At 40.6% G+C, this 26,533-nt stretch overlaps 2 protein-coding genes across 8 annotated transcripts in view; one reads left to right on the top strand and one right to left on the bottom strand.

Annotated features, from left to right (window-relative positions):
- The window catches only part of LOC138971560 (tumor protein p53-inducible protein 11-like), a 170,998-nt gene extending 154,528 nt beyond the window's left edge, over positions 1-16,470 (top strand). For 4 of the 6 annotated variants that reach the window (XM_070344318.1, XM_070344313.1, XM_070344316.1 and 1 more), the window contains one exon: positions 12,440-16,470. In XM_070344318.1, the coding sequence (XP_070200419.1) occupies positions 12,440-12,630 (191 nt within the window). In that variant the 3' untranslated portion in view covers positions 12,631-16,470. Of the gene's footprint in view, positions 1-9,280; positions 9,523-12,439 lie in introns of all 6 variants that reach the window. The other 2 variants (XR_011457293.1, XM_070344317.1) reach the window with 2 other exon arrangements.
- Positions 16,471-17,259: 789 nt separating this feature from the next.
- LOC138971559 (cell death abnormality protein 1-like) overlaps positions 17,260-26,533 on the bottom strand; it is a 39,370-nt gene continuing 30,096 nt past the window's right edge. Inside the window, exons 15-17 of one of the 2 annotated variants that reach the window (XM_070344311.1) lie at positions 19,426-19,464; positions 18,469-18,612; positions 17,260-17,908 (exon numbers count right to left, since the gene is read on the bottom strand). In XM_070344311.1, coding sequence (XP_070200412.1) covers positions 17,838-17,908; positions 18,469-18,612; positions 19,426-19,464 — 254 coding nt within the window. In that variant the 3' untranslated portion in view covers positions 17,260-17,837. The remainder of the gene's footprint in view (positions 17,909-18,468; positions 18,613-19,425; positions 19,465-26,533) is intronic. The other variant, XM_070344312.1, reaches the window with a different exon arrangement.

Here is a 26,533-nt window from a genome sequence, read left to right as displayed (position 1 = left end):
AACAAAAATTTAACTCGCTTATTAGAATCCCTCCAAGGGAGTCTAAACCAGCTGACAGAATGGACTGACCTAAATCACATGTCTCTTAACCCAAAGAAAACCAAATATATGATAATTACAACTAGACAAAAACAACAGAATTTTACCTCAACTGGTCCCGATTTAATGATTGACGGCAATATAGTGGGAAAAGTCGACCATCACAAAGTTCTAGGTGTCCACATCGATAACAACCTGTCTTGGTCAACTCACATTGAACAACTTAGTAAATTAGTGTCAAAGAAAGTGTACCTCTTATCTAGAATTAAACACTTCCTTAATTGTCAAGCCAGGAAGTTATTTTTCACTGCTCATATTCAGTCTCTTATTGATTACGCATCCACTCTATGGGACTCTGCAAGTGATAATTCCCCAAAGCTACTCAGCAGATTACACAAAAGAGCACTAAAAGTAGTATTACTCAAACAGACTACTCTCACCGACTCAGACTACATCAACATAGGGGTCCTACCTCTAAAGTCAAGAATGAATTACAACAAAGGAATAATGATGCATAAAATTATGACAGAAAATGCACCCGAAACCATTTGTTCAAAGTTCTCTTTGAAGAATTCGCACCACTTTATAAAACTAAACACTCCTCTTCCTAGGATAGACCTATTTAAATCAAGTCTTGTTTATTCAGGAAGCAGCCTCTGGAACGCTCTTCCGGACGCCCTGCGGCAATCCACCAACACGGATTCTTTTAGAACCAAATATTCTTTCCATTTACTCTATGAACAAATAAACTTGATTGGTATGTTCTCTTTGTATACAGTTGTTCATTATCGGAATTATGGTTTATTGTGACAAAATCACGAAGATTTGGCTCTGTAATACATTGTTTTGCTGAGCTAATGTATTGTTGGGTTACTTTCCGTTTATCTTCATTGCTTTACACCCAATTTTGAACACAACCTTCCACAATGCTTCTACATAATGCGCTTCATGTACATAAACTTATATGTTCTACCATTAATGTTTTTATGTAACCTTTTTTTTTTTTTTTTTTTTTTTTTTCCCCAGTCATAGTTATAGTAAAATAGTTTAGTCCCTCTTTAGGGCGAGGGCCAGATGCAAAAAAGCATATCTATGCTTATTCTTGTCACCCTCGAAAAATAAAGATTTGTCATTGTCATTGTCATTGTCATTGTCTCTCTCCCTTTCACCTCAACTCTCCCCTCTCTCTATCTCCCTCTCTCTGTCTGTCTGTCTCTCTCTCTCTCTCTCGCTCGCTCTGTCTCTGTATGTCTGTCTGTCTGTCTGTCTCTCTGTCTGTCTCTCTGTTTCTGTCTGTCTCTGTCTATGTTTCTCTCTCCTCTCTCTCTGTCTCTCTCTTTTTCTTCCTCTATCTCTCTCTCTCTCGTTTTCTGCTGTTTCTGCCTCATCTCTCTTTCTTTCTTTCCTTCTCTCTCAATGTTTCCGCACTCTTCTCCATGTCTCTCTCTCTTTCTCTCTCTCTTTCTTTCTTCCCCCCCCCCCTCTCTCTCTCTCTCTCTCTCTCTCTCTCTCTCTCTCTCTCTCTCTCTCTCTCTCTCTCTCTCTCTCTCTCTCTCTCCTTTACCAGTGATTCCTTATCATCGGCAAAGTAACATTGTGTGTGTTATGCTTATATTATTGTATTTTGTATGTGCAGTTGTTTAATTGGATTGTTTATTCGAGCACCCGTTAATTGGAAATTCAGCACACGTTGATTAATTTCTTCGCTTGTTCGCCTTTTGTGTCCTTTGTTACTCCTCTTTGATTTTGTGTATTTTCAGTAGCTCCGATAGAATATATCCAGCAATGTCAAAAGACTGTTTTTGTATATATTTATTTTGTGTGTGTGTGTGTGTGTGTGTGTGTGTGTTTGTGTGTGTATGTGTGTGTTTGTGTGTGTGTGTGTGTGTGTGTGTGTGTGTGTGTGTGTGTGTGTGTGTGTGTGTGTGTGTGTGTGTGTTTTCTTTGATATTCAAAACTGTCTTTCTTTCTGTGCTAGACAAACAGCTTTATGTCTATAAACACAGACAAGCGGACAGAAGGCCAGACAATAATATTATGATTAAAGTATTCATGTTGCTATAGATGGGGTTTTGCAGTTTAAGTCGCTGAGCTACTTTTCTGTTAGATTCAGTGCCATTAGGGCTCATGTTTTCTTCAAGAAATCATATCGCAGCAATTTTGTTAAAAAACAAAGGAATACTGTACTCACCAATACAAGAACGAGACAAGACGGTACGAATTTTCGCTTATGAAAGCTTCATCAGGAAAAACAAGAACACAAAAGACAACAAAAAGCAGACGCAACACGGAACGAACAAGGTTTGAAAGAAAATGGAAGGGAAACACGCAAAAAATTAAAGGGGCAATTTTGTTAGTTTAGTATTTGTTTCTGCATTCTAGTATAAAGTATTTCGTCTGCAGTTTAAAACAACAAATCAAATTTGACCTTTTAAAAACACTTTTTTTTTGGTCTGTCTGTCTTCTTTGTTTGTTCCTGTGTTTTGTTTAGTTCTATGTAGTCATGTTGTGTGTCTCTTTCTTTGTTGTGTTTTGTATTATGCCTGTTTGTTGTCTCTTTTACTCCGTCACGGCGGAGGGCTGACCGTGCACCCAAAAGCGGACTCTATCAAATGGGTATTTTTTGAAAGCTTGGGACCTGCCAAACATAAAAATCGATGTTAACAAGAAATATTCAAGGGCGCACTTTCTCTTCTCAGTCAAAATTCAACTATACCCTGAAGAGTGATGCACGAGCATTTCAGACGCTTGCCTCTGAAAAAAGAAGTTCTCAGCCAAATTACGAACTCAAACTGGTACGTTTTACATATAAATGTGTTAGTTGGTATCTTTTGATTATCACAAAACAATTTGCGACTGCTTTGGCCGAGGATGCTGGTGACAGTATCATTATTATGAACCCTACCCTAAATCCAGGAAAGACGTCGTCCAAAATGTAGGTAAGTTTTGATTAAAAATAAATTCACACAAGACTAGTATTGTTGTTTGGCTTCAATGGATATATTTTCGTCAAGTATGATGTCTTTACATAATATCTGTAAAATATGAATGGATTTGAACCATATACTATGTCATTATGACCTTCCAATCTTCCTAACCCCCAGCCCAGTAAAGCGTGCGAGACGTTTCCTGAACAAATGTCGCTTTGTGGTGCGAGTTCAGTGTGACATGATTAGTTTCCAGAACCCCATTTCTGACTTTCAAAGTTTATCTACATACATTTAGCAATGCACGAGCAAAATATGACAACTTAATGGTGCCTTTTGGTTTAATGCTATGGTAAAATTGCTAGTGATAGTGTTTACAGCTTGAAACAAAACATAACAGATGGGAATAGTCTTCCTCAATCTGGTTCAGAGCATAATTTATTTCTATTTTCAGAGGTAGCATTATTTCTGATAAGAGCTAGAGCCAATATAATGATGCTGAATATTTGAAAAATGAACTTTGTGACTCATCTGAGTAGCAAGAGAGCCTTCGTGATCGTCATCGTAAGGCTGGCTGTCTTCAAGGCAATTCCTAGATGAACAACTTAACACTGCGTTCGATTATTCGCCCGTTTCTTAAGCTAGAGCTTTGAGACTTTACACGCGTCTAGGGCTACATGTACGCTTTACAATACGTAAAATATAGTTGACTCTCGCGTTATTTAAAGGTCACAACAAGGTCATTACCAGGCAAAAACGAGGGAAAACCGAGGGAAAGTACCATTTTCTGCAACTGTTTGCAAGAAAAAGATTTCAAATTCAATTGTTTCCTGGGATTAACGCATCTCTAGACATGACAATCATCCGATTATCAGACATCAATTGTGGAGGTCACGACAAGGTCATTGCCGGGTAAAAACGAGGGAAAACCGAGGGAAAATAACATTTTCTGCAACTTGTGTGTAAGTAAAAGCTTTCAAACTCCATCTTCTTCTGGTATTGGCGCATCTCTAGGCATGACAATCATCTGATTAACAGTCCTCAATTTTCAAGGTCACAACAAGGTCATTACCAGATAGAACCGAGAGAAAACCGAGGGAAAATACCATTTTCTATAACTTTTTTGTAAGTAAGAGCTTATAAACTCCATCTTCTTCTGGGATTAGCGCTGATTTCAATGACCCTAAAGTCCAAGGAAAGTTTTCTTGATCCATGCCTACTTTGAAGGTCATGACAAGGTCAAATTTACACGTTTTCTATTTGGGAATATCTTTTACGGTCAAATAAAATACTTTCTGGACGTCAGCTATTTTCGAAGCTAAAGCTTAATTACAACTTTACACACGTCTTGGGATTTATGAGACATAACGCAAATATTGTTGACTCTCGTAATATTTAAAGGTCACACAACAAGGTCATTACCAGGTAAAACCGAAGAAAAACCGAGGGAAAGTACCATTTTCTGTAACTGTTTGTAAGAATGAACTTTCAAATTCAATTGTTTCCTGGGATTAGCGCATCTCTAGACATGACAATCATCTGATTAACAGTCATGAATTGTGGAGGTCACGACAAGGTCATTACCGGGGAAAACCGAGGGAAAATACCATTTTCTGCAACTTGTGTGTAAGTAAATGCTTTCAAACTCCATCTTCTTCTGGTATTGGCGCATCTCTAGGCATGACAATCATCTGATTAACAGTCCTCAATTTTCAAGGTCACAACAAGGTCATTACCAGATAAAACCGATGAAAAACCGAAGGAAAATACCATTTTCTGCAACTTTTTTGTAAGTAAGAGCTTATAAACTCCATCTTCTTCTAGGATTAGCGCTGATTTCAATGACCCTGAAGTCTTTGAAAAGTTTTCTTGACTCATGCAATGTTTGAAGGTCATGACAAGGATGGGATTTTACACACGTCTAGGGGATTATAAGACATGAAACAAATATTGTTGACTCTCGTAATATTTAAAGGTCACACAACAAGGTCATTACTGGGTAAAACGACGGAAATTATATCAACTTTATGACTCGTCTGAGTGCCAGGACAGCCGGTGTGATCCTCAGAGTCAGGCTTGCAGACCGCAAGGCTATCGGTAGATGAACACCTTAACATTGACTTTTTCTTCTCTCTCCCCTTCTCTTCTACCCCTATTACATCCAGCCCCGCCCACCCCCCTAGAGCCCCTGTGGGCGAAGGAAGATGTCATGAATCTGCCTCAACAGCTTTAGCTTAGAAAATAGCCGAACACAAATAGAAAACGTGTAAACTTGACCTTGTCATGACCTTCAAACTTGGCATGGGCCAAGAAAACTTTCCTCGGACTTCAGGGTCATAGAAATCAGCGCTAATCCCAGAAGAAGATAGAGTTTATAAGCTCTTACTTACAAAAAAGTTATAGAAAATGGTATTTTTTCTCGGTTTTCTCTCGGTTCTATCTGGTAATGACCTGGTTGTGACCTTGAAAATTGAGGACTGTTAATCAGATGATTGTCATGCCTAGAGATGCGCCAATACCAGAAGAAGATGGAGTTTGAAAGCTTTTACTTTCACACAAGTTGCAGAAAATGGTATTTTCCCTCGGTTTTCCCTCGTTTTTGCCTGGTAATGACCTTGTCGTGACCTCCACAATTGATGTCTGATAATCGGATGATTGTCATGTCTAGAGATGCGTTAATCCCCCCAAAATAATTGAATTTGAAATCTTTTTCTAACAAACAGTTGCAGAAAATGGCACTTTCCCTCGGTTTTCCCTCGTTTTTGCCTGGTAATGACCTTGTTGTGACCTTTAAATAACGCGAGAGTCAACTATATTGTATGTATTGTAAAGCGTTCATGTAGCCCTAGACGCGTGTAAAGTTTCAAAGCTCTAGCTTAAGAAACGGGCAAATAATCGAACGCAGTGTTAAGTTGTTCATCTAGGAATTGCCTTGAAGACAGCCAGCCTTACGCTGACGATCACGAAGGCTCTCTTGCTACTCAGATGAGTCACAAAGTTCATTTTTCAAATATTCAGCATCATTATATTGGCTCTATCTCTTATCAGAAATAATGCTACCTCTGAAAATAGAAATACATTATGCTCTGAACCAGATTGAGGAAGACTACTCCCCTCTGTTATGTTTTGTTTCAAGCTGTAAACACTATCACTAGGATTTTTTACCATAGTATTAAACCAAAAGGCACCATAAAGTTGTCATATTTTGCTCGTGCATTGCTAAATGTATGTAGATAAACTTCGAAAGTCAGAAATGGGGTTCTGGAAACTAATCATGTCACACTGAACTCGCACCACAAAGCGACATTTGTTCAGGAAACGTCTCGCACGCTTTACTGGGCTGGGGGTTAGGAAGATTGGAAGGTCATAGTGACATAGTATATGGTTCAAATCCATTCATATTTTACAGATATTATGTAAAGACATCATACATGACGAAAATATATCCATTGAAGCCAAACAACAATACTAGTCTTGTGTGAATTTATTTTTAATCAAAACTTACCTACATTTTGGACGACGTCTTTCCTGGATTTAGGGTAGGGTTCATAATAATGATACTGTCACCAGCATCCTCGGCCAAAGCAGTCGCAAATTGTTTTGTGATAATCAAAAGATACCAACTAACACATTTATATGTAAAACGTACCAGTTTGAGTTCGTAATTTGGCTGAGAACTTCTTTTTTCAGAGGCAAGCGTCTGAAATGCTCGTGCATCACTCTTCAGGGTATAGTTGAATTTTGACTGAAAAGAGAAAGTGCGCCCTTGAATATTTCTTGTTAACATCGATTTTTATGTTCGGCAGGCCCCAAGCTTTCAAAAAATACCCATTTGGTTGAGTCCGCTTTTGGGTGCACGGTCAGCCCTCCGCCGTGACGGAGTATTTGTTTGAAAGTCAATGGGTTTTTTGACATTCTAATGATAGTCTTTGGTACGCCTGCCCTGTCCTCCTCGTTCTCTCTGCCTTCCTGCCTTTAGCATATTTGTGTTTATTTGTTTCTCATTATTGGGTAGGAAGGGGTGTGTACAGGAAGAATGGGGACGGGGGGGGGGGGGGGGGGGGACCATCACCCCCTCTGGTTACTTGCACTAGCACTTGCCTTCGTCACCAAAATTGATGTGTCTGTTAAGCCTGTCCTTTGATTGGGCGAAGTCGACTATGCGAAGTATGCTTACATGGGTGGGACTCTTCCGGTCTATGCCGGAAATCCGGATTCGTAATGTCTGTGGTGACGTTTTATTGGGTGTAAATTATACAAATCCTTCAGCGTCTTGGGTCCCCCCCCCTCCCCCCCCCCACCCCCCCAAGGGTAGGACTGAAAAATGTCATGGAGTCTGAAGAATGTTAAAGGCACAGTCAGCCTCCCGTAAACCATCACAGACACGTTCAGGCTTTTACACACAGTACAAACACCCTTTCATTTAAACACTCACCGCTTGAGAACATCCTAGGTGCCCTCCATAAAGAGCGAGCAATTTTTAAACGAAAGGATGTTTCAGTGTACTGTGTGTAAAAGCCTGACAGTATATGTGATGGTGTACGGGAGGCTTAGTGTGCCTTTAAAATTCTTCAGAATCCATGACATTTTTTTCAGTCCCACCCATGTGCTTAGCGTAGCTGGCCGCACCCAGAGCTTTAGCACTGAGTTTTTGGTCAAAAGACTTCGCGAAGTCGACTTCAGGCTTAATTAAGGCCGGTCCACCTTTACGTTTTCTGTAGTACCCTATAGCTGTAGGTAGCTTAATTGGCGTTGAGTGTTGTCTTGGTCAACCAGATCCGAACGAGACACCAAATCGAGAATGTAGACGAGACTTGGGTTTGTTGATTGGTTGTTGGTATTGCATGTCCCTTGAAACTATTTGGCTATTTGGGACTGATTCGATTCTGCTTCCTTTCTCAGTTAAAAGACTAGGGGCTAGGCGAGTCGTAAAGTCTAGTCTTATCGAGATTTAATAGACGATTTCGGGATAACTCTGTCGGTGAATTCGGGACCATAGAAGAGTTGTATTTCTGTAAGAAGCGGCAAGCTAACTAAATATAGCTCAGCGGGAATTACCATTTGAGACACGCTATCAGCGTTACAGTAAATATTAAACTCAGATCTGCATGTTTTTGAAAGAAAAAGGCCGTCAACACAGTGTCCGCTCGATACCATGCCTTTTTCTTTCGAAACACGCAGATTGGACTGTAAACTGTCACTGTAGCGTCAACTAGTCATTCTGGGAATTCCCACTAAGCTATTTATGAATTTAGTCTGCTTGTCATGCCTTAAAGGCTGCCATATTCGTAGCGTTCATTAATTAATTCATATTGTTTACATTTGCCAAAAATGTTATAAAACTGTACCTAAGGGGATATAACAACGATTGGCTGTAGCTTTCGAACACAGAAAAAAATATTTCAGTATTGCAAAGTGGTGTTGATAGTGTCGAATGTAAACAGAACAGTCTCAAACGCCATCTTTGGTTTACGAAACGTCACGAAATGACGTCAACGGTCTAAAAATAGCCCAAGTCCTGGAGAACTGTTGCTAAACAATGCAATAAAGAATTAATTATTTCTCGTAATTGGTAAGGACTTCAAACCTAAAACTTTGCAGGAAGCTTAATTTATACATCCCCGCAACGATGGGAAAATCCCTGGAAGTAATTAAACTAATTAAATAGGACTATGTCAGCCTTTAAAGGAATGCAACTCAGTTACTTCCAACACTCGTATAATCAAGCAGCTTGTTCAGTATGGCTGCATGACATATTCATAACGCAGTTTGTGTGTTTATTATACGTTATTTGTATTTTTGACCAAAATATGACATTTTACACAGGTCGAGACAGTGTGTGTTCATGACTCCGAGACCGCGCCAGTGGTCGAGGTCATCAATGACTTTTTGAGATCTGTGTAAAATGTCATATTTTGGTCAAAAATAGAAACAAATGTATGTATCGATCGATTTTAGTTTCAATTCATTTTATTTTGTGCGATCGAATGCGCATGCACACACACACATGCGCTCGTTTGTAGTTACGGCTAACGGCCTAAATATGAGTTGTTGTCGGACTCTGACGTCACATGGCTCTAAGAAGGACATTCTAATGTTCAATCGATACATCTGTATGTATATGCAGCACTGAAAGTCCAACAAATGGTGTAAATTTGTTCTAGCCAGAGAGCAAACTTTACTAGCCAAACCAACAATATTTGTTTCAGCAACTTTACTCGCATTTGGCGAGTAAATGAACATTTCTACTCGCCAGTTACATGTTTCTACTCGCCATGTATGTATGCCGTGTGTTTGTCTGTCTGTCTGTGCAGTGACCGCGGTGTCCAATGTCCCCATGCGTGAACTCTTGCCGCTCAGTGGCCTCCTGTGTCACGTGACCCGACTTGGGGCGGCGGGGCTGAGCGGGCTTCTCTACTGGACCATGTCTCGGGACGCTCGCCATTACGTCTTTCGTTGAAGGTTCGAACCCCTCACATTTATGTTCATGTCGGTCTCCTCCCGCTGCAGCACCCGCTTTGCCCCGCCCGCCCCTCTCTCCGCTCTCTCGCTGCAAGTAAGGAATTTGCGAAATGTTTCCGGAATTTGGTTTTTCTCACGCTTGGACCTCGGCACGATTGTGTTGGTTTCTGTGGTTTTAACTTTTTTTCTTCGGTTTTTGGCTTTGGAATGATTTTGATAGTTCAGTGTGGTTAGATTTTGTTTCTGCTTCGGCTTCGGCATGATTATATTAGTTTTTTCAGGTAAGACCCTTTTTTGGATTTGGCTTTGGCATGACTTTCTTATTTTTTTTCTGGTTGGACCATTTTTTATGTCTGGGCTTTGGCATCGTGTTTTCTTTGGTTTCTGAGGTTAGAATTTTTTTCCGTCCGGTTTTCGGCATGATTTGTTCTTCGGGTAGAATGTTTTCTCTTTTGACTTGGCTTTGGCATGATTTATTAGTTTCTATGATTTGACTTTTTTATCTGGATTTATTTTTTTTTTTTTTTTCTGTTTGCTGTGGTAGTTTTTCGTTGAATAGAATAATGAGTTTGTTTCATTGGTGCTTTTTTGCTGCTGTAGTGTGCTGCTGCTCAGGTACGAAAAATAAGTTGCCCATTACCTGTTATAAACAGATTACTAATGTCCAATATGCATTATCATCTTTCAAAATCTTAGAATCTTAAAGTAATAATAATAATAATAAAACATTCTTTTATAGCGCTGTTCACCGCCGAATGGCAGTCTCATGGCGCTGTAAAGTACAGACATGTGTTTCTCGCAGACTGTAAATATCGATGTCAAAAATGTCCTATTGGGTTGAGACAACAAAACGATCAAAAAGCAAAGTAAACATCAATCGTCCCAGGATCAATTAGCTCAAGAATTTGTGTGTGCGATGAATTTAGTAGAATTGTGATGTAAAATTAAAACCAGAACCTTGTTAAAGTCAACGCGCCAACACAAATACCCTTTAATCTTTAACTGAAGTATCATGTTGTACCAGCAGTACTTCTTATAAAGTTTATTCCGGCATTCACATAAGAATTAGACGACTGCAAACTCTCAAATCAAATCAAATAAAATCAAATTAGCTTTATTGACTCACATGGAGAAATATCTTTGCAATACGACGCCACTTCCAACTTGGATGAGTCACTGTCGCTGCAGAAAAAAGGACAGTGAAGGATGTAAATAGAAGTTTAAAAACAAAAGCCGCTGGATTGACACTGAAAGTATACTTAGAATATCAAGGGTTCTGTAAAGTAAAGTTGGATAGCAAATGTCGCTGCGTACGTATACATGGAATTTAAACTTCGAATAGCAAGCGTTCTGTACACTGAAGTTGAAATAAAGGTGCTGCGTATATATTCACTAAAAATCTCACTTGGAATACCAAACGTTTGGTTTAGTTATGACTAAAATCGACTCCCCGTGCTTACGAATTTAAGTGTTAACGGGAATTAAACATATTTGTTGTTGCTTGTGCCATTTGCTGTTCCGGATACCTTTATACTTCAAACATACGCACGGTGTTGTGTGTGTGTGTGTGTGTGTGTGTGTGTGTGTGTGTGTGTGTGTGTGTGTGTGTGTGTGTGTGTGTGTGTGTGTGTGTGTGTGTGTGTGTGTGTGTGTGTGTAAGTTCGTGCGTGCGTAAGTGCGTATGTTTTTTTCTTATGTTTGCTTGGTTGTTTGTTTGTTTGTTTGCACTTCAGAACCTGGGCTGCTGTGCATGACTCTGACTTTATAATCTAGCTTAGTTTATTTTGGTATGAGAAATTTCGAGTCGGAGTGTGTTGCATCTGGTCCGCGGATGCTGCTTTCTAAATTGTTGAATCTTCTGGCAAGTGAAATATCGACTTTGTTGCATCTTGAAAGAATCTGGTTGTTGCCTTTTAATCTGTCAATTACCAGCTTGCGTTTGATTTATTGCATGGTGAGTGAAAGTATTTGTTGCTCTCTAACCTGTCAAATTTCCAGCGATAATGATTCCAGCATGGTGAGTTTCAGTGTTTGTTGCTTTTTTACCTGCCACACTTCCAGCGATAATGATATATTGTATGGTGAGTGTTAGTGTTTGTTGCTCTTTAACCTACCAAACTTCCAGCATGTGTATAGCTTGATTTTTGCATCACGAAAGATCATGGATGCTGCATTACTAATTCACTTTTTCTGTGTGGGTGTTTTATGCCTGACTTCGTTTCATTCATTTTGCTCTTGGACGTACCTGATTAGTCAGTGAGTCTTAGCAATGAGGAGTGTTAGGACGCGCAGCTGGCCAGCTGGCCGGACAAAAAAAAAATCAATTATCGAAGAACCTTTGGACAATTCCAGACATTCCCAAAGTCTTGTTGACCCTCGTCAATTTTCAAGATCATGGCGGGGTCGAGTTCGGACCAAAAAAATGGAACATTCTAATTTTCTCAGATGTAATTGTCGCTAGAGTTTTGAAACTAACACACTTCTGTTGTTTGATGATCACCAGACAGGACTCAAATCTGGTTAACCTTCGTCATGTTAGTGTCGAGTTTGAGTTAAACAAAGGAAATATTCATTTTTATTGACGTTTTTGAAGCTAGAGCTTTGAAAATGTACACCGTTCCAGAGTTAAATGACCTCCAGGCATTAGGCATGTCTGGTTGACCCTAGTTGAATTTCAAGAGTAAGAGTCAGATTACGGTAACAAATATGTCATGAACATCATCAACATCATGATAATGATCACGATCATTATGATTGTAGCAATGGCGATGATGATGATGATGATGATGATGATGATGATGATGATGATGATGATGATGATGATGATGATGGTGATGGTGATATTGGTGATGATGGTGATATTGGTGATGATGATGTCGCAATAAGGATGAGGCTGAAGCACGGCACAATGTCGAAAGCTTCATAAAAAAACTACCAGTGCAGATTACGAAGTCTAATGAGAGCGAATGTGTTGATGTTGTTGTGTTGACCCTTTTTTTGTCTGGCTACAGTGACGTTCCTGTCTCTGGCGTCATCAGAAGGAGGCATCACAAGCAATGCGTTGGTTCTTCTTGGATTTAGAGTGACGTCAGCATTCCTAAGCGCCCTCTATTACCACGCTGTGGTTTGCAAGACTGGTTCCCTCAGGCCCAAGTCCATGTCCTCCGACAATCAGCAAGGAGGAAAACGAACCAACGAATGACGTCATGTCTGGAGTGCCGTCAAGACCAGAATGACGTTATTTCTCCTTTTTGTTCTCACGTATGTCCATATTTAAAAAAAAAAATGGCGTCAGCTAGATATAATGACAGGACCCTTGTTCGCTTCAACCTGAATTATACAAGAAATTCATAAATAGGGGAAGGGCCCCTAATATGGACCACTTTTTGTTTATTGCTGATAACTAGCTTGTTTTCTTGCGAAGAAGTTTCATTTTGTGGTTGGTAGTCCTTCTCTCTTAGTTGAACAGTTAGGCCTAATTAGAGTGAAATAGCTTTGATAGACCTTCAGCAAAAATTAAATACAGAAAAAATCACAAATGGTCCATATTAGGAGCCTGGGCGCCCAATATGGACCAGTGAAGCGGCCTTCACGAATCACTGTAAAAAGCCCCCTATACTTCAAAATAACATGATACAACTTAGTGTGCAAGTCAGACTAATTCAAATATGCTTTAGATTTAGCTGTTTCGGGTTGATGAGAGCATTATTTGAAGCACACCAGGAAACTGAAGAAGCTTATCAAAAACAGAGTGAAAATAAGTGAAATTATCAACTTCCACAAAAAAAAGACTATTTGTTATATTTTTTTGAAATCTCGAGGGCTAGTTATAGGTTATTTTCAGCAAGCTTCTTAATGAATTAATTAAAATTGCCTTTAGTTTTTATTTTCTTCGATTTGTTGAAGGTGGTCCATATTAGGGGACTCACACATACTTTGAGGTTTTGCTTATATTTTTTGTTTGCAGTAGAAACTCGGGGTACACACTGTTAAAATGTAACAAATACTGCCTTAGCTGTCATATATAGCCATTTTTGTGTTATGAAAGCTTTGGCTGTGGACAGAAACGAGTCCGTTTTAGGCGGCACATTTAGAGTGAACGCTGCCAAAAGTGAAAAAAAAAGCGAAAAAGCCTAACGGTTTTGAGGTTTGTGTTTCTGCAACTGTTTTGACATGTGCAACTCATCCAGAGAGGGTGAATAAAGCGAATGAAATTGTTTTGAGCGCTCTAGCGCCGTTAGTTTGTCAGAACAGGAGGTGGTCCATATTAGGAGCCGGTCCATATTAGGAGCCTTTCCCCTACTGAAGAGAAATGCTGTGTGTTTTTCGTTGTAAGACATGACGTTTTCTGTAGTGGTGTCAGTCTGTCTTCAGACCTTTATCCCAGACCCTAACCTCTACTCATTGACATTATAGATGGTGTAACGTCATCGGAAAGACATCGCCAGAACTGACGGCACACATCCCCAGGTTGTAGACTATAACAGGATTGGCAAATGATTAGTTATGCCTTTTTGGTTGTTGGTAGTGCTAGTTTTTTCCCCCCATCTTCAAAGGCCAAATAACTTAAACTCACATTTTGTATAAAATTTGAATCGGGCAGCACAGAGTAGCTACAGCAACAAAAAAAAGAGTAACACTTGTCATTCCACAAATGTCATACATAGCGATGTAGAACGTATTTATATCTTCAACATGTGTTCTCTGCATCTATCCTTACTGTTCTTCTAATGCTAAAAATTGCGCCGACCACCACAGATTTGAAGATGAAGTCACGAAAGTAATGGCATCAAAGGATACGATGTCATTATAATTGAAGGGTCTAGGTTGGATCAAAAGTATACTATCGTGCCACGGATGTTGGAAATACGAGGGGAAAGTTGGGGATGATGTTATCATTATGAAACCCTTTAATGATGTCACTGGATATTGGAACGTCATTTGTGAAGTACGGAGACTTGTGTTGTTAATTTCTTTTCACCCTCGCAACGTTTTTGTCTATAAATGTCAGAATGTACTTTTTGTTACAAAATATTTTAAAGTTATGTTTCGGCGAAGATGTATTAAATTTAACATTACAACAAAGGCGTGTGTACAGTAAAAGCTGTTTATGTCAACTCTGCATTGTGTTTATTTCTTTGTATTGAAAATAACAGCTTAGATGCCAGGATAGATGGGTTTTTTTAAATTTTGCATCTCGCTTTATTGAATTTCCTGTTAACGTTCCGATTAACATTCATGAAAGATTATATGGATTATGATAGAGACTGTTTATGTCATCTCTGTATTGTGTTTATTTCTTTTTATTAAAAATAACAGCTTAGGTGCCAGGATAGATGGACTGTTTACATGTTGCATCTCGGTTTATTGCATTTCCTGTAAACGTTCCGGTCAACATTCATAACATATTATATGGATTATGATAGAGACTGTTGTGCATAGTTGTTATCCTGTTTTTATTTAATTTTTTGCTGTGAATATTTCATTTGCTTTACTTAACTATGGTGGGTTTTTTCTCTAAGCTTTAGGCGTGCTTTGAACACTGTACACTGAAGTGTTTCATTTTTGAACACACCTTGAATGAACACTGTGTGACGAACTATATATTTATACTGGAAAAGGTAGCACACATGGCAAACAATATTAAGTGTTTACCATGTGTGCTACTTTTTCTAGTAGAATCATATAGTATTTCACACAGTGTTCACAACTGGTTCCAAAAAATTTGTTCAAAAGTGGTTTACAGTGAAGGCAACAGTTCTCCTATGTCAGCGATCATGTAAATTATCACTTATCTGTCCAGACTTTTAAAATGTGATAAGAACATGCATTCTACTTTGACTTATACATCAGAAGTCTATCTACTTCTTCTTCTTCTTCTTCTTCTTCTTCTTCTTCTTCTTCTTCTTCTTCGTTCATGGGCTGAAACTCCCACGTTCACTCATGCGTTTGCACAAGTGGGTTATTACGTGTATGGCTGTTTTTACCCCACCATTCAGGCAACCATACGCCGCTTTCGGGGGAAGAAGTCTACTTCTTGTGGAGTGCTTATTTTTCTGACGTAGTCTCACAGGTGGACATGGGTGTCAGTAGCAAAACTAAGTCGTACAATCCCACTTTGTACAGAAAGTCGAAGTCAAAGAATAATTCCCTTGTCCCGTGAGAAAGCTTGGTCAGATCCATTGTATTTTATGAAATGGATCGCAAGCGAAGGAAGGTAGCCTATCTTACACGTTTATTACCAACTGTGCACGTGCTTAACCACTTTTGTTTTGTTGTTGTACTTGTTTTACTATGCTCAGATTCATAATGTAATGCGTAACTTTGCTTCACTGTTAACTTATGGATGGCTCCCTATTTTGTCGTAAGATCCCCCTCAACGCATCGTTTTGTAAGTTTTGAAATGTCTCGTTCACTCTTTTTGCATTGCTGCATGTACAGCTGTACCTGTCTTTTTCGGGGCTAAATAACTCTATAATAACTCGTTTTCCGGAAATAACTCTGTTAATATTTGTGTATGCGCTGTGGAAGTGTTGCGCCCCTGACAGTGAGGCAAACAATGGAAGATGTTGGATCGCAGCTAATTATTCATTCCGATGTGTATGTTATGCATTTTCTGCTCGATAAGATGCCATTTTCAGTCTTACGAGAATATGGAAGCTCACAATTGACTGAGTCGTCGTGAGTTTGGCCAGAGGCTTGCGTTCACAGTCTGGGCAACACGCGTGCTTAGCGATCACTGCAGGCCATAGGCAGCGAATAGACAAACTCCGGAATTAACTCTGTCGGTATTGTATGGCTCTATATACTTTTGCTTTTATTAAATAAAGCTTTCCACACGTGGTCCTTGTCTACGTGTTTCGGAAACAACCCCTAGCTAGTGACTGGCCTATGCCTATAATGTCAATTGTGAAAGTTTGTCTCAATGAAAGCAAGATAAATCACTCTCTCACAACCCGTACAAACCGGACAGACTTATTTCCGAACATTGTCTATTGAGAGCTCCCGAGCGTGGTTTTTTTTTTTTTTTTTTTTTTTTTAAAGAGCATAATATAAAGCGAACGTTGCACAACTAAAGATATTCTTGACATATGAAACACATCGCACTTATTTATTTGCTGCGATTGCCCATATGATGGTCATCGGCGTTTATTGTAGGACTCGATCACTATCAGGGATGCCACTCCTCCACAATACAATTTTGAAGATAGACAAGTAAAGGGAGCGAATCACTGCCTTTCAATCAGTCACCACGTTGTGTTATAGATTATCTCCCTTGACACTGTGTGCGTGTCTCTCTCTCTCTCTCTCTCTCTCTCTCTCTCTCTCTCTCTCTCTCTCTCTCTCTCTCTCTCTGCTGCCTGAAATATGTCTTCTACGCCACAGTCATATTTTATTCCGTTTCTTACCGTATGACCTCACCATCGGAACATATGTTGTACTCGTGTAGGCTACTCCTTTATGTTTTGATTTTAATTATTGTACAAAGAAATGATCAACACATTGATTGTATAATTCACAAACACATCATTTGTCTGTGAAGTAACTGTTGTGAGCACCGAATCCTCCTTTATAAAAGAAATAAATAAAATTCCTGATATTCTTCGTAAAAAATAATCTATGTGTTGTATTTGAAACAAGTAGTGTGGTGGTGATGGTGGTGGCAGATGTTGTCATAGTGGTTGGTTCACACACACACACACACACACACACACACACACACACACACACACACAAACACACCAGGGGCGGACGAGAGGGGCGTTTCTGGGGTTTCCGGAACCCCCCCCCCACCCCCAGCCAAAAAATAAAAATAATTTTTTTTGTTTTTGGGGGGGTTGAGTTTCAATTTTTGGGGTATTAATCAGTGACAAAATCTGCTGCCTGAAACTGGTAATGATCATCCTCAGAATGCACCAGATTGCATCCTTTTTTTCAACATTTTCCGGGGGGGCATGCCCCCGGACCCCCCTAGCAAGCTAGGCGCTTCGCACCGTCGGCTCGGCGCTTCGCACCCATATCTTCACAATATACTTTTGGAACCCCCCCCCCCCCCATAAAATGAACTGATCCGCCCCTGGAGAGGGAAGGGGTGAGTGATATGGAGAGGGGGTGGAGAGAGAGAGAGCTAGAGAGAGAGAGAGAGAGAGCTAGAGAGAGATAAGAGAGGGGGGTGGAGAGAGAGAGAGAGAGGGAGATAAGAGAGGGAGATAAGAGAGGGGGGGGGTGGAGAGAGAGAGATAAGAGAGCGTGAAAGTTAAAAACAACAATACACATCATAACTGTGCTAAAAGGGTCTAGCGCAACCATTTTGGACACCAAAGCCATCTATAGCAAAATGGCTAGAATGCTTTTGTGTCCAAAGTAAGCCTAAACGCGCTGAAGGCGATTCCACAGTGTCGGTCAAGTTCACACGAAGCGCGATGTCACGAGCAGACCCGCCATCAACACGACCAGAGAAGTGACCACGGCGGCAGCGCCTGAAATGACAGGAGGTAGGCCTACAGATACAGACAGACAGACAGACCGAGACAGACAGATAGACACGCACACAAGCACGCACGCACTCACACACACGCACGCACACTCACACATACATTCCACAAAACACAAACACTCCCTTTCGTGGTCCACACCCCCACACCTTCTCATCCACATCCCTGTTTTCACCCCCTCCCCCCTCCAACACTCAATCCAGGATCACCCACCCATACCCATCTCTCCCCCTTCTTACAACCCACACTTATCCCTCCCCCCCCCCCCTCCTCCACTGCCCCACCCCAAACTTTCTCACAACATACCGCTTCTCACCTCACAAGCACCCCCTCACACACAAAATCCACACTCACGAATGTCCACTCGTTCCTGCCCCCTATTCCTCTTCCCCCTCTCCCCAAACCTTGACACACACTTTCAAACCAGCATCCCTCCCCTCACCTCTCTCCCACCCAACCCAACCTACCCACACTGGCACAACTCCCCACCCCCAACCTCCTAACTTGTAGCAATCCCCCCTCCAACTCCTATGTTCAAAGCTTACCACAGGTTCCGTCGTCTTGGACAGTGCCTTTGCACGTGCACACGAAGTCTTTCCATGGGGTTGTCGAGTTGTCCTTGCAAGTTGCACCGCTGACACACAAGTTCGGAGTGTCCTTCCCCATACAACTTTGACCGATTGTGGCCACTGCCCAACACGCATCAGTTTAAAGTAATTTAGTATAGGTTTAGAAACAGGGAGAGAAAAAAAAAGAGAACAAAAAAGGCTTGGAAATATGAATGACAATTTCAGGTTGCTAATAGGAATACCTTTTTGGATGAAGAAGTGTTATACAATGTACGTTTTTATAACAGTAAGTGTGTATGTCTGAGGGATGTATGACAAAACCTTCAAGTTAGCTACACTGACAAAAAAATTGTTCTTCAAAAATGTTTCAAAAAAACAAAACCCTGATAATATTTAGTATGTTCACACACATGAACGTATCACAAGAAGACATAAAGTTATACTCTATTTAAAGAGACAGTCCTTCCCGCGTAAAAACAGTTTTCGGCTCAACATCTCAGATCTGGCCAGGCTTTTACGCTGGACCACCTCTCGACCTGGACATACAGTGGAACCCCCTTTTAAGACTTACAGAGGTTATGGACCGAAAATCTCAAAAAGCAGGGCTTGAAAAGGGAGGAGGTCTTAAAAATTGGGGGGTCTTCAAAGGGGGGGGGGGGGGTCAACAGTACCAAACATTAATATTCGGACTGCATCCTGTGTCATGTGACAACTTTTTGCTGATATTGTTAACAGATTTCAGCTGGTGTCCGTTAAAAAATAAATTAATCCCCCTTCCCCCCCCCCCCCGCCCCCCCCCCCCCGAAAAAAATCCACTCTACACAGAATGCACACAGACAGTTGAAGTGGAAGGGTGGTTTTATCACGTGTAAAATCCTAGCCCGACTTATACGGGAAGGACTGTGTCTCCATTAAATGTTTTGGCACACTCACAGCAGTGTCCGTCACGATTCACGAAGTTGTCTTTGCAATCTAAAAACAAACAAAACTAGTAGAAACTGAAACTGCTTAATTACGCCATCCAATCAATCAATCAATCAATGAGGCTTATATCGCGCATATTCCGTGGGTACAGTTCTAGGCGCTCTGCAGTGATGCCGTGTGAGATGAAATTTTATACGGCCAGTAGATTGCAGCCATGTCGGCGCATATTTACCTTTCACGGCCTTATTCCAAGTCACACGGGTATGGTAGACAATTATTAACTGTGCCTAAGCAATTTTGCCAGGAAAGACCCTTTTGTCAATCGTGGGATCTTTAACGTGCACACCCAATGTAGTATACACGGGGGGTGGTTCGGACACCGAAGAGAGTCTGCACACAAAGTTGACTCTGTGAAATAAATTTCCGCCGAACCTGGGATCGAACTCGCGCTGACAGCGGCCAACTGAATACAAATCCAGCGCGCTACCAACTGAGCTATATCCCCGCCCATAAGAACATGGTTTACATACGATGAATGCAACATCTCAGTGTCAACATCATCATGGTCAAGACGCTTGTTACCCTATTACCCGTCGCCGTCATCATCATCATCATCATCATCATCATCATCATCATCATCATCATCATCATCATCATCGTCATCGTCGTCGTCGTCATCTTGGTCGTCGTCGTCGTCGTCATTAACTAAGCAATACTTCAGCGGTCGCTCTGCTTCTCCTATTTTACCTGAAGCCGCTCTTTAACGATGACGACAGCATGTAACCCATAAACAACTATGTATGACTCAAGTTCCAAATACCTTCGAGGATGTAGATAACAATCGAAAAGAACAAGTCGCGTAAGGCGAAATTATTACATTTAGTCAAGCTGTCGAATTCACGGAATGAAACTGAACGCACTACATTTTTTTCGACCAAGACAATACAGCTTCGTCAATTCCCGGGACAAGGAAATCGCTCAATTTTCACGTGCAAAACGAAGTACATTTGACAAGCCAAAATAGCGCGGTAGCGTATTGCGGTAAGCAGGAAAGCGCGCTTTTTACATTTAGTCAAGTTTTGACTAAATGTTTTAACATAGAGGGGGAATCGAGACGAGGGTCGTGATGCATGTGTGTCTGTCTGTGTGTGTGTCTGTGTGTGTGTGTGTGTGTGTGTGTGTGTGTGTGTGTGTGTGTGTGTGTGTGTGTGTGTGTGAGTGTGTGTGCGTGCGTGCGTGTAGAGCGATTCAGACCAAACTACTGGACCGATCTTTATGAAATTTTACATGAGAGTTCCTGGGTATGATATCCCCAGACATTTTTTTCATTTGTTTGATAAATGTCTTTGATGACGTCATATCCGGCTTTTTGTAAAAGTTGAGGCGGCACTGTCACACCCTCATTTTTCAATCAAATTGATTGAAATTTTTGTAAAGCAATCTTCGACGAAGGCCGGACTTCGGTATTGCATTTCAGCTTGGAGGCTTACAAATTAATTTATGACTTTGGTCATTAAAAATCTGAAAATTGTAATTAAAAATGTTTTTTATTAAACGATCCAAATTTACGTTCATCTTATTCTTCATCATTTTCTGATTCCAAAAACATATAAATATGTTATATTCGGATTAAAAACAAGGTCTGAAAATTAAAATATAAAAATTATGATTAAAATAAAATTTCCGAAATCGATTTAAAAACACTTTCATCTTATTCCTTGTCGTTTCCTAATTCCAAAAACATATAGATATGATATGTTTGGATCAAAAACACGCTCACAAAGTTAAAACGAAGAGAGTTACAGAAAAGCGTGCTATGCAGCACAGCGAAACCACCACTACCGCACTAAACAGGCTCGTCAATTTCACTGACTTTTGCACAAGCGGCGGACTACGGTCATTGTGAAAAAATTCAGTGCGTTCAGTTTCATTATGTGAGTTCCACAGCTTGACTAAATGTAGTAATTTCGCCTTACGTACGCGACTTGTCTATATTTTTTTTGAACTTTCTGAGCTTGTTTTGAATACAACATATTATATCTGTATGTTTTTGGAATCAGGAAATGATAAAAAAAAAATAAGATGAAATCATTTTTGGATCGATTTCTTTTATCTTAATCGAAGTACTAATTAATTTTCGTTAGCTGTGATCACATTTTAAGAGTAAACAGGACATAATGTATATATATTTTTAGATTCAGAATTTGATGAAGAATACGATGCAATCAATGTTAAATCTGTTTGCAAAAAAATCGATTTTAATGACAACTTTAATGAGCAAACTCATTAATTCGTGTTTAAGCCTCCATGTTAAAATGCAATACCAAAGTCCGAGCTTCGGCGAAGATTACTTGAACACAATTTCAGCCAATTTGGTTGAAAAATGAGAGCGTGACCTGCCGCCTCAACTTTCACAAAAAGCCGGATATGACGTTATCAACAATTGGTTTTTTTTAAATGAAAAACGTCTGGGGATATCATACTCAGAACTCTCATGTAAAGTTTCATGAAGATCGGTCCGGTAGTTTTCTCTGAATCGCTGTTCACACACACACACACACACACACACACACACACACACACACACACACACACTCACACACACCACGACCCTTCTCTAGATTCCCCAAAACTTGACTAAATGTTAAAACGAAAGTTGGCTGGGGAGAGGTAGGAGGTGTTGGGAGGGAGGGGTGGAGGTTGGGGAGAGGAATAGGGAGAAGGGACTGGTGGTGGAATGGCGAAGGGCTCAGACAGGGTTTAGAGCTATTATCTTTTTACATTTAGTCAAGTTATGACTAAATGTTTTAACATCGAGGGGGGAATCGAGACGAGGGTCGTGGTGTATGTGTGTGTGTCTGTGCGTGTGTGTGTGTGTGTGTGTTGAGCGATTCAGACTAAACTACTGGACCGATCTTTATGAAATTTGACATAAGAGTTCCTGGGTATGAAATCCCCATACGTTTTTTTCATTTTTTTGATAAATGTCTTTGATGACGTCATATCCGGCTTTTCGTGAAAGTTGAGGCGGCACTGTCACGCCCTCATTTTTCAACCAAATTGATTGAAATTTTGGTCAAGCAATCTTCGACAAAGCCCGGACTTCGGTATTGCATTTCAGCTTGGTGGCTTAAAAATTAATTAATGACTTTGGTCATTAAAAATCTGAAAATTGTAAAAAAAAAATAACAATTTATAAAACGATCCAAATTTACGTTCATCTTATTCTCCATCATTTTCTGATTCCAAAAACATATAAATATGTTATATTTGGATTAAAAACAAGCTCTGAAAATTAAATATATAAAACTTATTATCAAAATTAAATTGTCGAAATCAATTTAAAAACACTTTCATCTTATTCCTTGTCGGTTCCTGATTCCAAAAACATATAGATATGATATGTTTGGATTAAAAACACGCTCAGAAAGTTAAAACAAAGAGAGGTACAGAAAAGCGTGCCATCCTTCTTAGCGCAACTACTACCCCGCTCTTCTTGTCAATTTCACTGCCTTTGCCATGAGCGCTGGACTGACGATGCTACGAGTATACGGTCTTGCTGAAAAATGGCATTGCGTTCAGTTTCATTCTGTGAGTTCGACAGCTACTTGACTAAATGTTGTATTTTCGCCTTACGCGACTTGTTTACATTTAGTCAAGTTTTGACTAAATGTTTTAACATAGAGGGGGAATCGAGACGAGAATCGTGGTGTATGTGTGTCTGTGTGTGTGTGTGTGTGCGTAGAGCGATTGAGAGTAAACTACTGGACCGATCTTTATGAAATTTGACATGAGAGTTCCTATGTATAATATCCCTGGACGTTTTTTTCATTTTTTCGATAAATGTCTTTGATGACGTCATATCCGGCTTTTTGTAAACGTTGAGGCGGCACTGTCACACCCTCATTTTTCAATCAAATTGATTGACATTTTGGCCAAGCAATCTTCGACAAAGGCCAGACTTCGGTATTGCATTTCAGCTTGGTGGCTTAAAAATTAATCAATGACTTTGGTCATTAAAAATCTGAAAATTGTAATTAAAATTGTTTTTTATAAAACGATCCAAATTTACGTTCATCTTATTCTTCATCATTTTCTGATTCCAAAAACATATAAATATGTTATATTCGGATTAAAAACAAGGTCTGAAAATCCAAAATTTTAATCATAAATTTTCATTTAATTAATATACTTACCCAACTCACATATAGCAATTAACTCTAGTTCAGTGCTGGTAACGCTGTACGCGTTCCCCTTGGTAACAAGGGAGACCACCCTAAAAAAGAGTGATCCATCCCATAATATCAGACCGATGTCCGGTCCAACTTCTGTATGCGTGCGCATACGCCGCCATTTGTATCATTCGAACGAAGCCCAACTCACTACTTTTTTAGAACCCAATACCACCACAGCGGGGAGGCGGGAGGGTTTAAACGATGTGAGTTGGGGAAGTATATTAATTAAATGAAAATTTATTATTAAAATTTTGGATTAAATTACATATCTTTACCCAACTCACATATAGCAGATTGCTACTATAGGTGGTGGGTACTAGTCTTACCAAACTTTAAGCACGCAGGACCTGCCCCGCAGCTACCATCGCAGGTAGCGCAGAGCTGCCATCCTGCCTCACCGAAGAGACATCTCTGAGGTAGAAATAGACAAAGACGTCCTCAGAACGCCAGTATGCAGCTTCCAGTACTTCTGCTAGTCTGCCAGACCGGAGAACTGCCACTGAGGATGCCCAGGCTCTCGCCTCGTGAGTCCTAGCCGAGGTGAGAGGCAAAACTGCCCTAATGTCACTAGACTGCAAGTGCCACCAGGCATATGCTTGCTTGACCAAAGCGGAGATCCATTAGGTTAGAGTCACCTTTGCGATATCCTTACACCTAGCCGTGTTTAGATATATGAAAAGCAGTTTTTGACTCTCTGCCCTAAGAAGCCGTGTTCGAGACAGGTAACATCTGAGAGCCCTCACGGGACAATTCGCAATATCAGGATCTCCAGGAGCCAAAATCTTGCTCAAGGGTGGAATGCGCAAGATGGGAGAAATCAACAGGTAAACACCTGTCTGATCAACATGGAGACTCACTTGGTTAAAGTCCCTTTCGCAATATCCTTACACCTGCTTGTGTTAAGTGATATCATAAAAGCTTCTGACTTTTTGACCAATTGCCGAGTCCGTGACAGGTACCTTCTGAGCGTCCTCACGGGACAAATAACCACATCGAGCTCCCCAGGAGCAAGAAACCAGTGTAGCAGTTCATCTAGGTAAGGTTGACTACAAAACGTCATACCTCTACCAGAGTAGATAGACCTTCTTCCCCCCTTAATTCAGTGTTTAACGTCGTTTTCAACCGTTCAAGGTTAAATCACGACGGAGATGAAAGAAAAGGCAAATGCCCTTTGATTCACTGATCTAACAAGATCCGTGAAAGTCAGAAACATCTTCGAAACTCGAAATGTTAAACTGGCTAAACGTGACTCTAAAGGAACCAAACTCATGCTTCAAGAATAGAAAATGCAATTGGAAGCTGGTTGTCCCCATTTACCGCCTAAATGCCGAGGTTAAATCACGACCGAGATGAAAGATAAGGCAAGTGACCTTTGATTCACTGATCTAACCAGATCCGTGCGAGTCAGAAAAATCTTCGAAACTCGAAAAGTTTAAATGGCTAAACGTGACTCTAAAGGAGCCAAACTCTTGCTTCATGAACTGAAAATGCAAGTCGAAGCTGGTTTTCCCCATTTTCCGCTTAAATGCCAGAAAATTTCAAAGAAACCCACAAGTCATAGGTCAGTCTTTCTTAAAAGAGCTGTCTTTATCCAACATAGCCAGAAAGCACGCTTACTCCCACTTCTCACAGAAGCTACTAGAGTAAGCTTGGCCATTTTCCGTGATAAACAGCCAGGCTAGCCTTGAAAAAGGGTTAAAGCCAAGCTGCACCAAGCCGTAACAACGTGACCGAAATCTCATAAAGTCTTAAAAAAGACATGGAAGAAAAAACGGAAACCCCAAAAAAGGTGGATAGCCACCTGCAATAAACGGAAAGAAGAGGAGTTCTTTCCGTAAGGAATAAGCGCTTTGTACCACGCCAGTCTAAGTGACAAGTGAACGAAAACACAAAAACCCTATAAAGACTCTGAACCAAATCCAGAGTTGAGGCGGAAGCCCCTGAGTATCTCAAGGATACCCTTACAGTAGACATCCGTGTAATTCTAATGTGAGAAAGCAAAGATGCCTTCTTGCCAGCCTTAAGAGGTCTGGAAACCAAGATTGCGAAGACCCGTCTGTGCGACCAATAGGTCGCCGAATAGACCTATAAACGAGCCCTGCGAAAGCGAGGGTATAGAGCCAAAAGCTAAAATAGACAACAGCCCGCCTGAAGCTTTTCGTTTGGAAACAAAAAACAGCCAAGTCCTGTCCTGCCCTTTCCCTTTTACCGTGAGCTTCTCTTAGTAGAGAAAAACCCGCGTGCATAGAAGCGGACTCAAAAAGAGACTTTCAAACGAGAAAGAGATTAAAGTCTCGCCAAAAGAACAATACTTTAAAGGCAGAGGCTTACTCTTAGGTAAAAAACGGCAAAGTAACATCCTTTGTATCTGCGTCCTGTCGGACCACAAAGATATCCAGTTAGAACGTAACCGCCCAGGCGAGAGAAAAAAGCAAGTTCCAAAAGAGCCCATCATAAAGAAAAGATGTGACAATCTACCCGAGCCAGGAAATCTTGATCTTACAGACAGTTCCTCCTTGCTATCAAATCCAGATGGATGTTCGCCAAACCCGAGGGCGGTTCCGTAGAACGCAAAAAGAGAACCTAAGTTCTTCAGTTTGGAGTTAACCGAAGCCTCAGACAACGCTCCGTGAGTGACACGCTACTTGAGCGTAAGACAGAAGCCAAAGCACCATCCCGCAGGTATGAAGTCGAGCGTTGTCCTCCAAGGAAGCGGTGACAACGAAGACTCGCTTGTGAAAACTTCCACATGTACAAACTACGAACTGCCGCGAACAGCGACACAAGTGAAGTAAGAGGCTCCCCATTTCCTCCTCCTATTCGAAAGCATCATAACGATCATCGAAATGATGAGAACCAGTCACCAATCCCGATAAGGCGAA

This window comes from Littorina saxatilis, linkage group LG7 (genome assembly GCF_037325665.1).
Source record: "Littorina saxatilis isolate snail1 linkage group LG7, US_GU_Lsax_2.0, whole genome shotgun sequence".
Lineage (NCBI taxonomy): Eukaryota > Metazoa > Mollusca > Gastropoda > Littorinimorpha > Littorinidae > Littorina > Littorina saxatilis.
The sequence above is the reverse complement of the archived record's forward strand: the minus strand, read 5'-3'. Positions and strand labels throughout refer to the sequence as shown.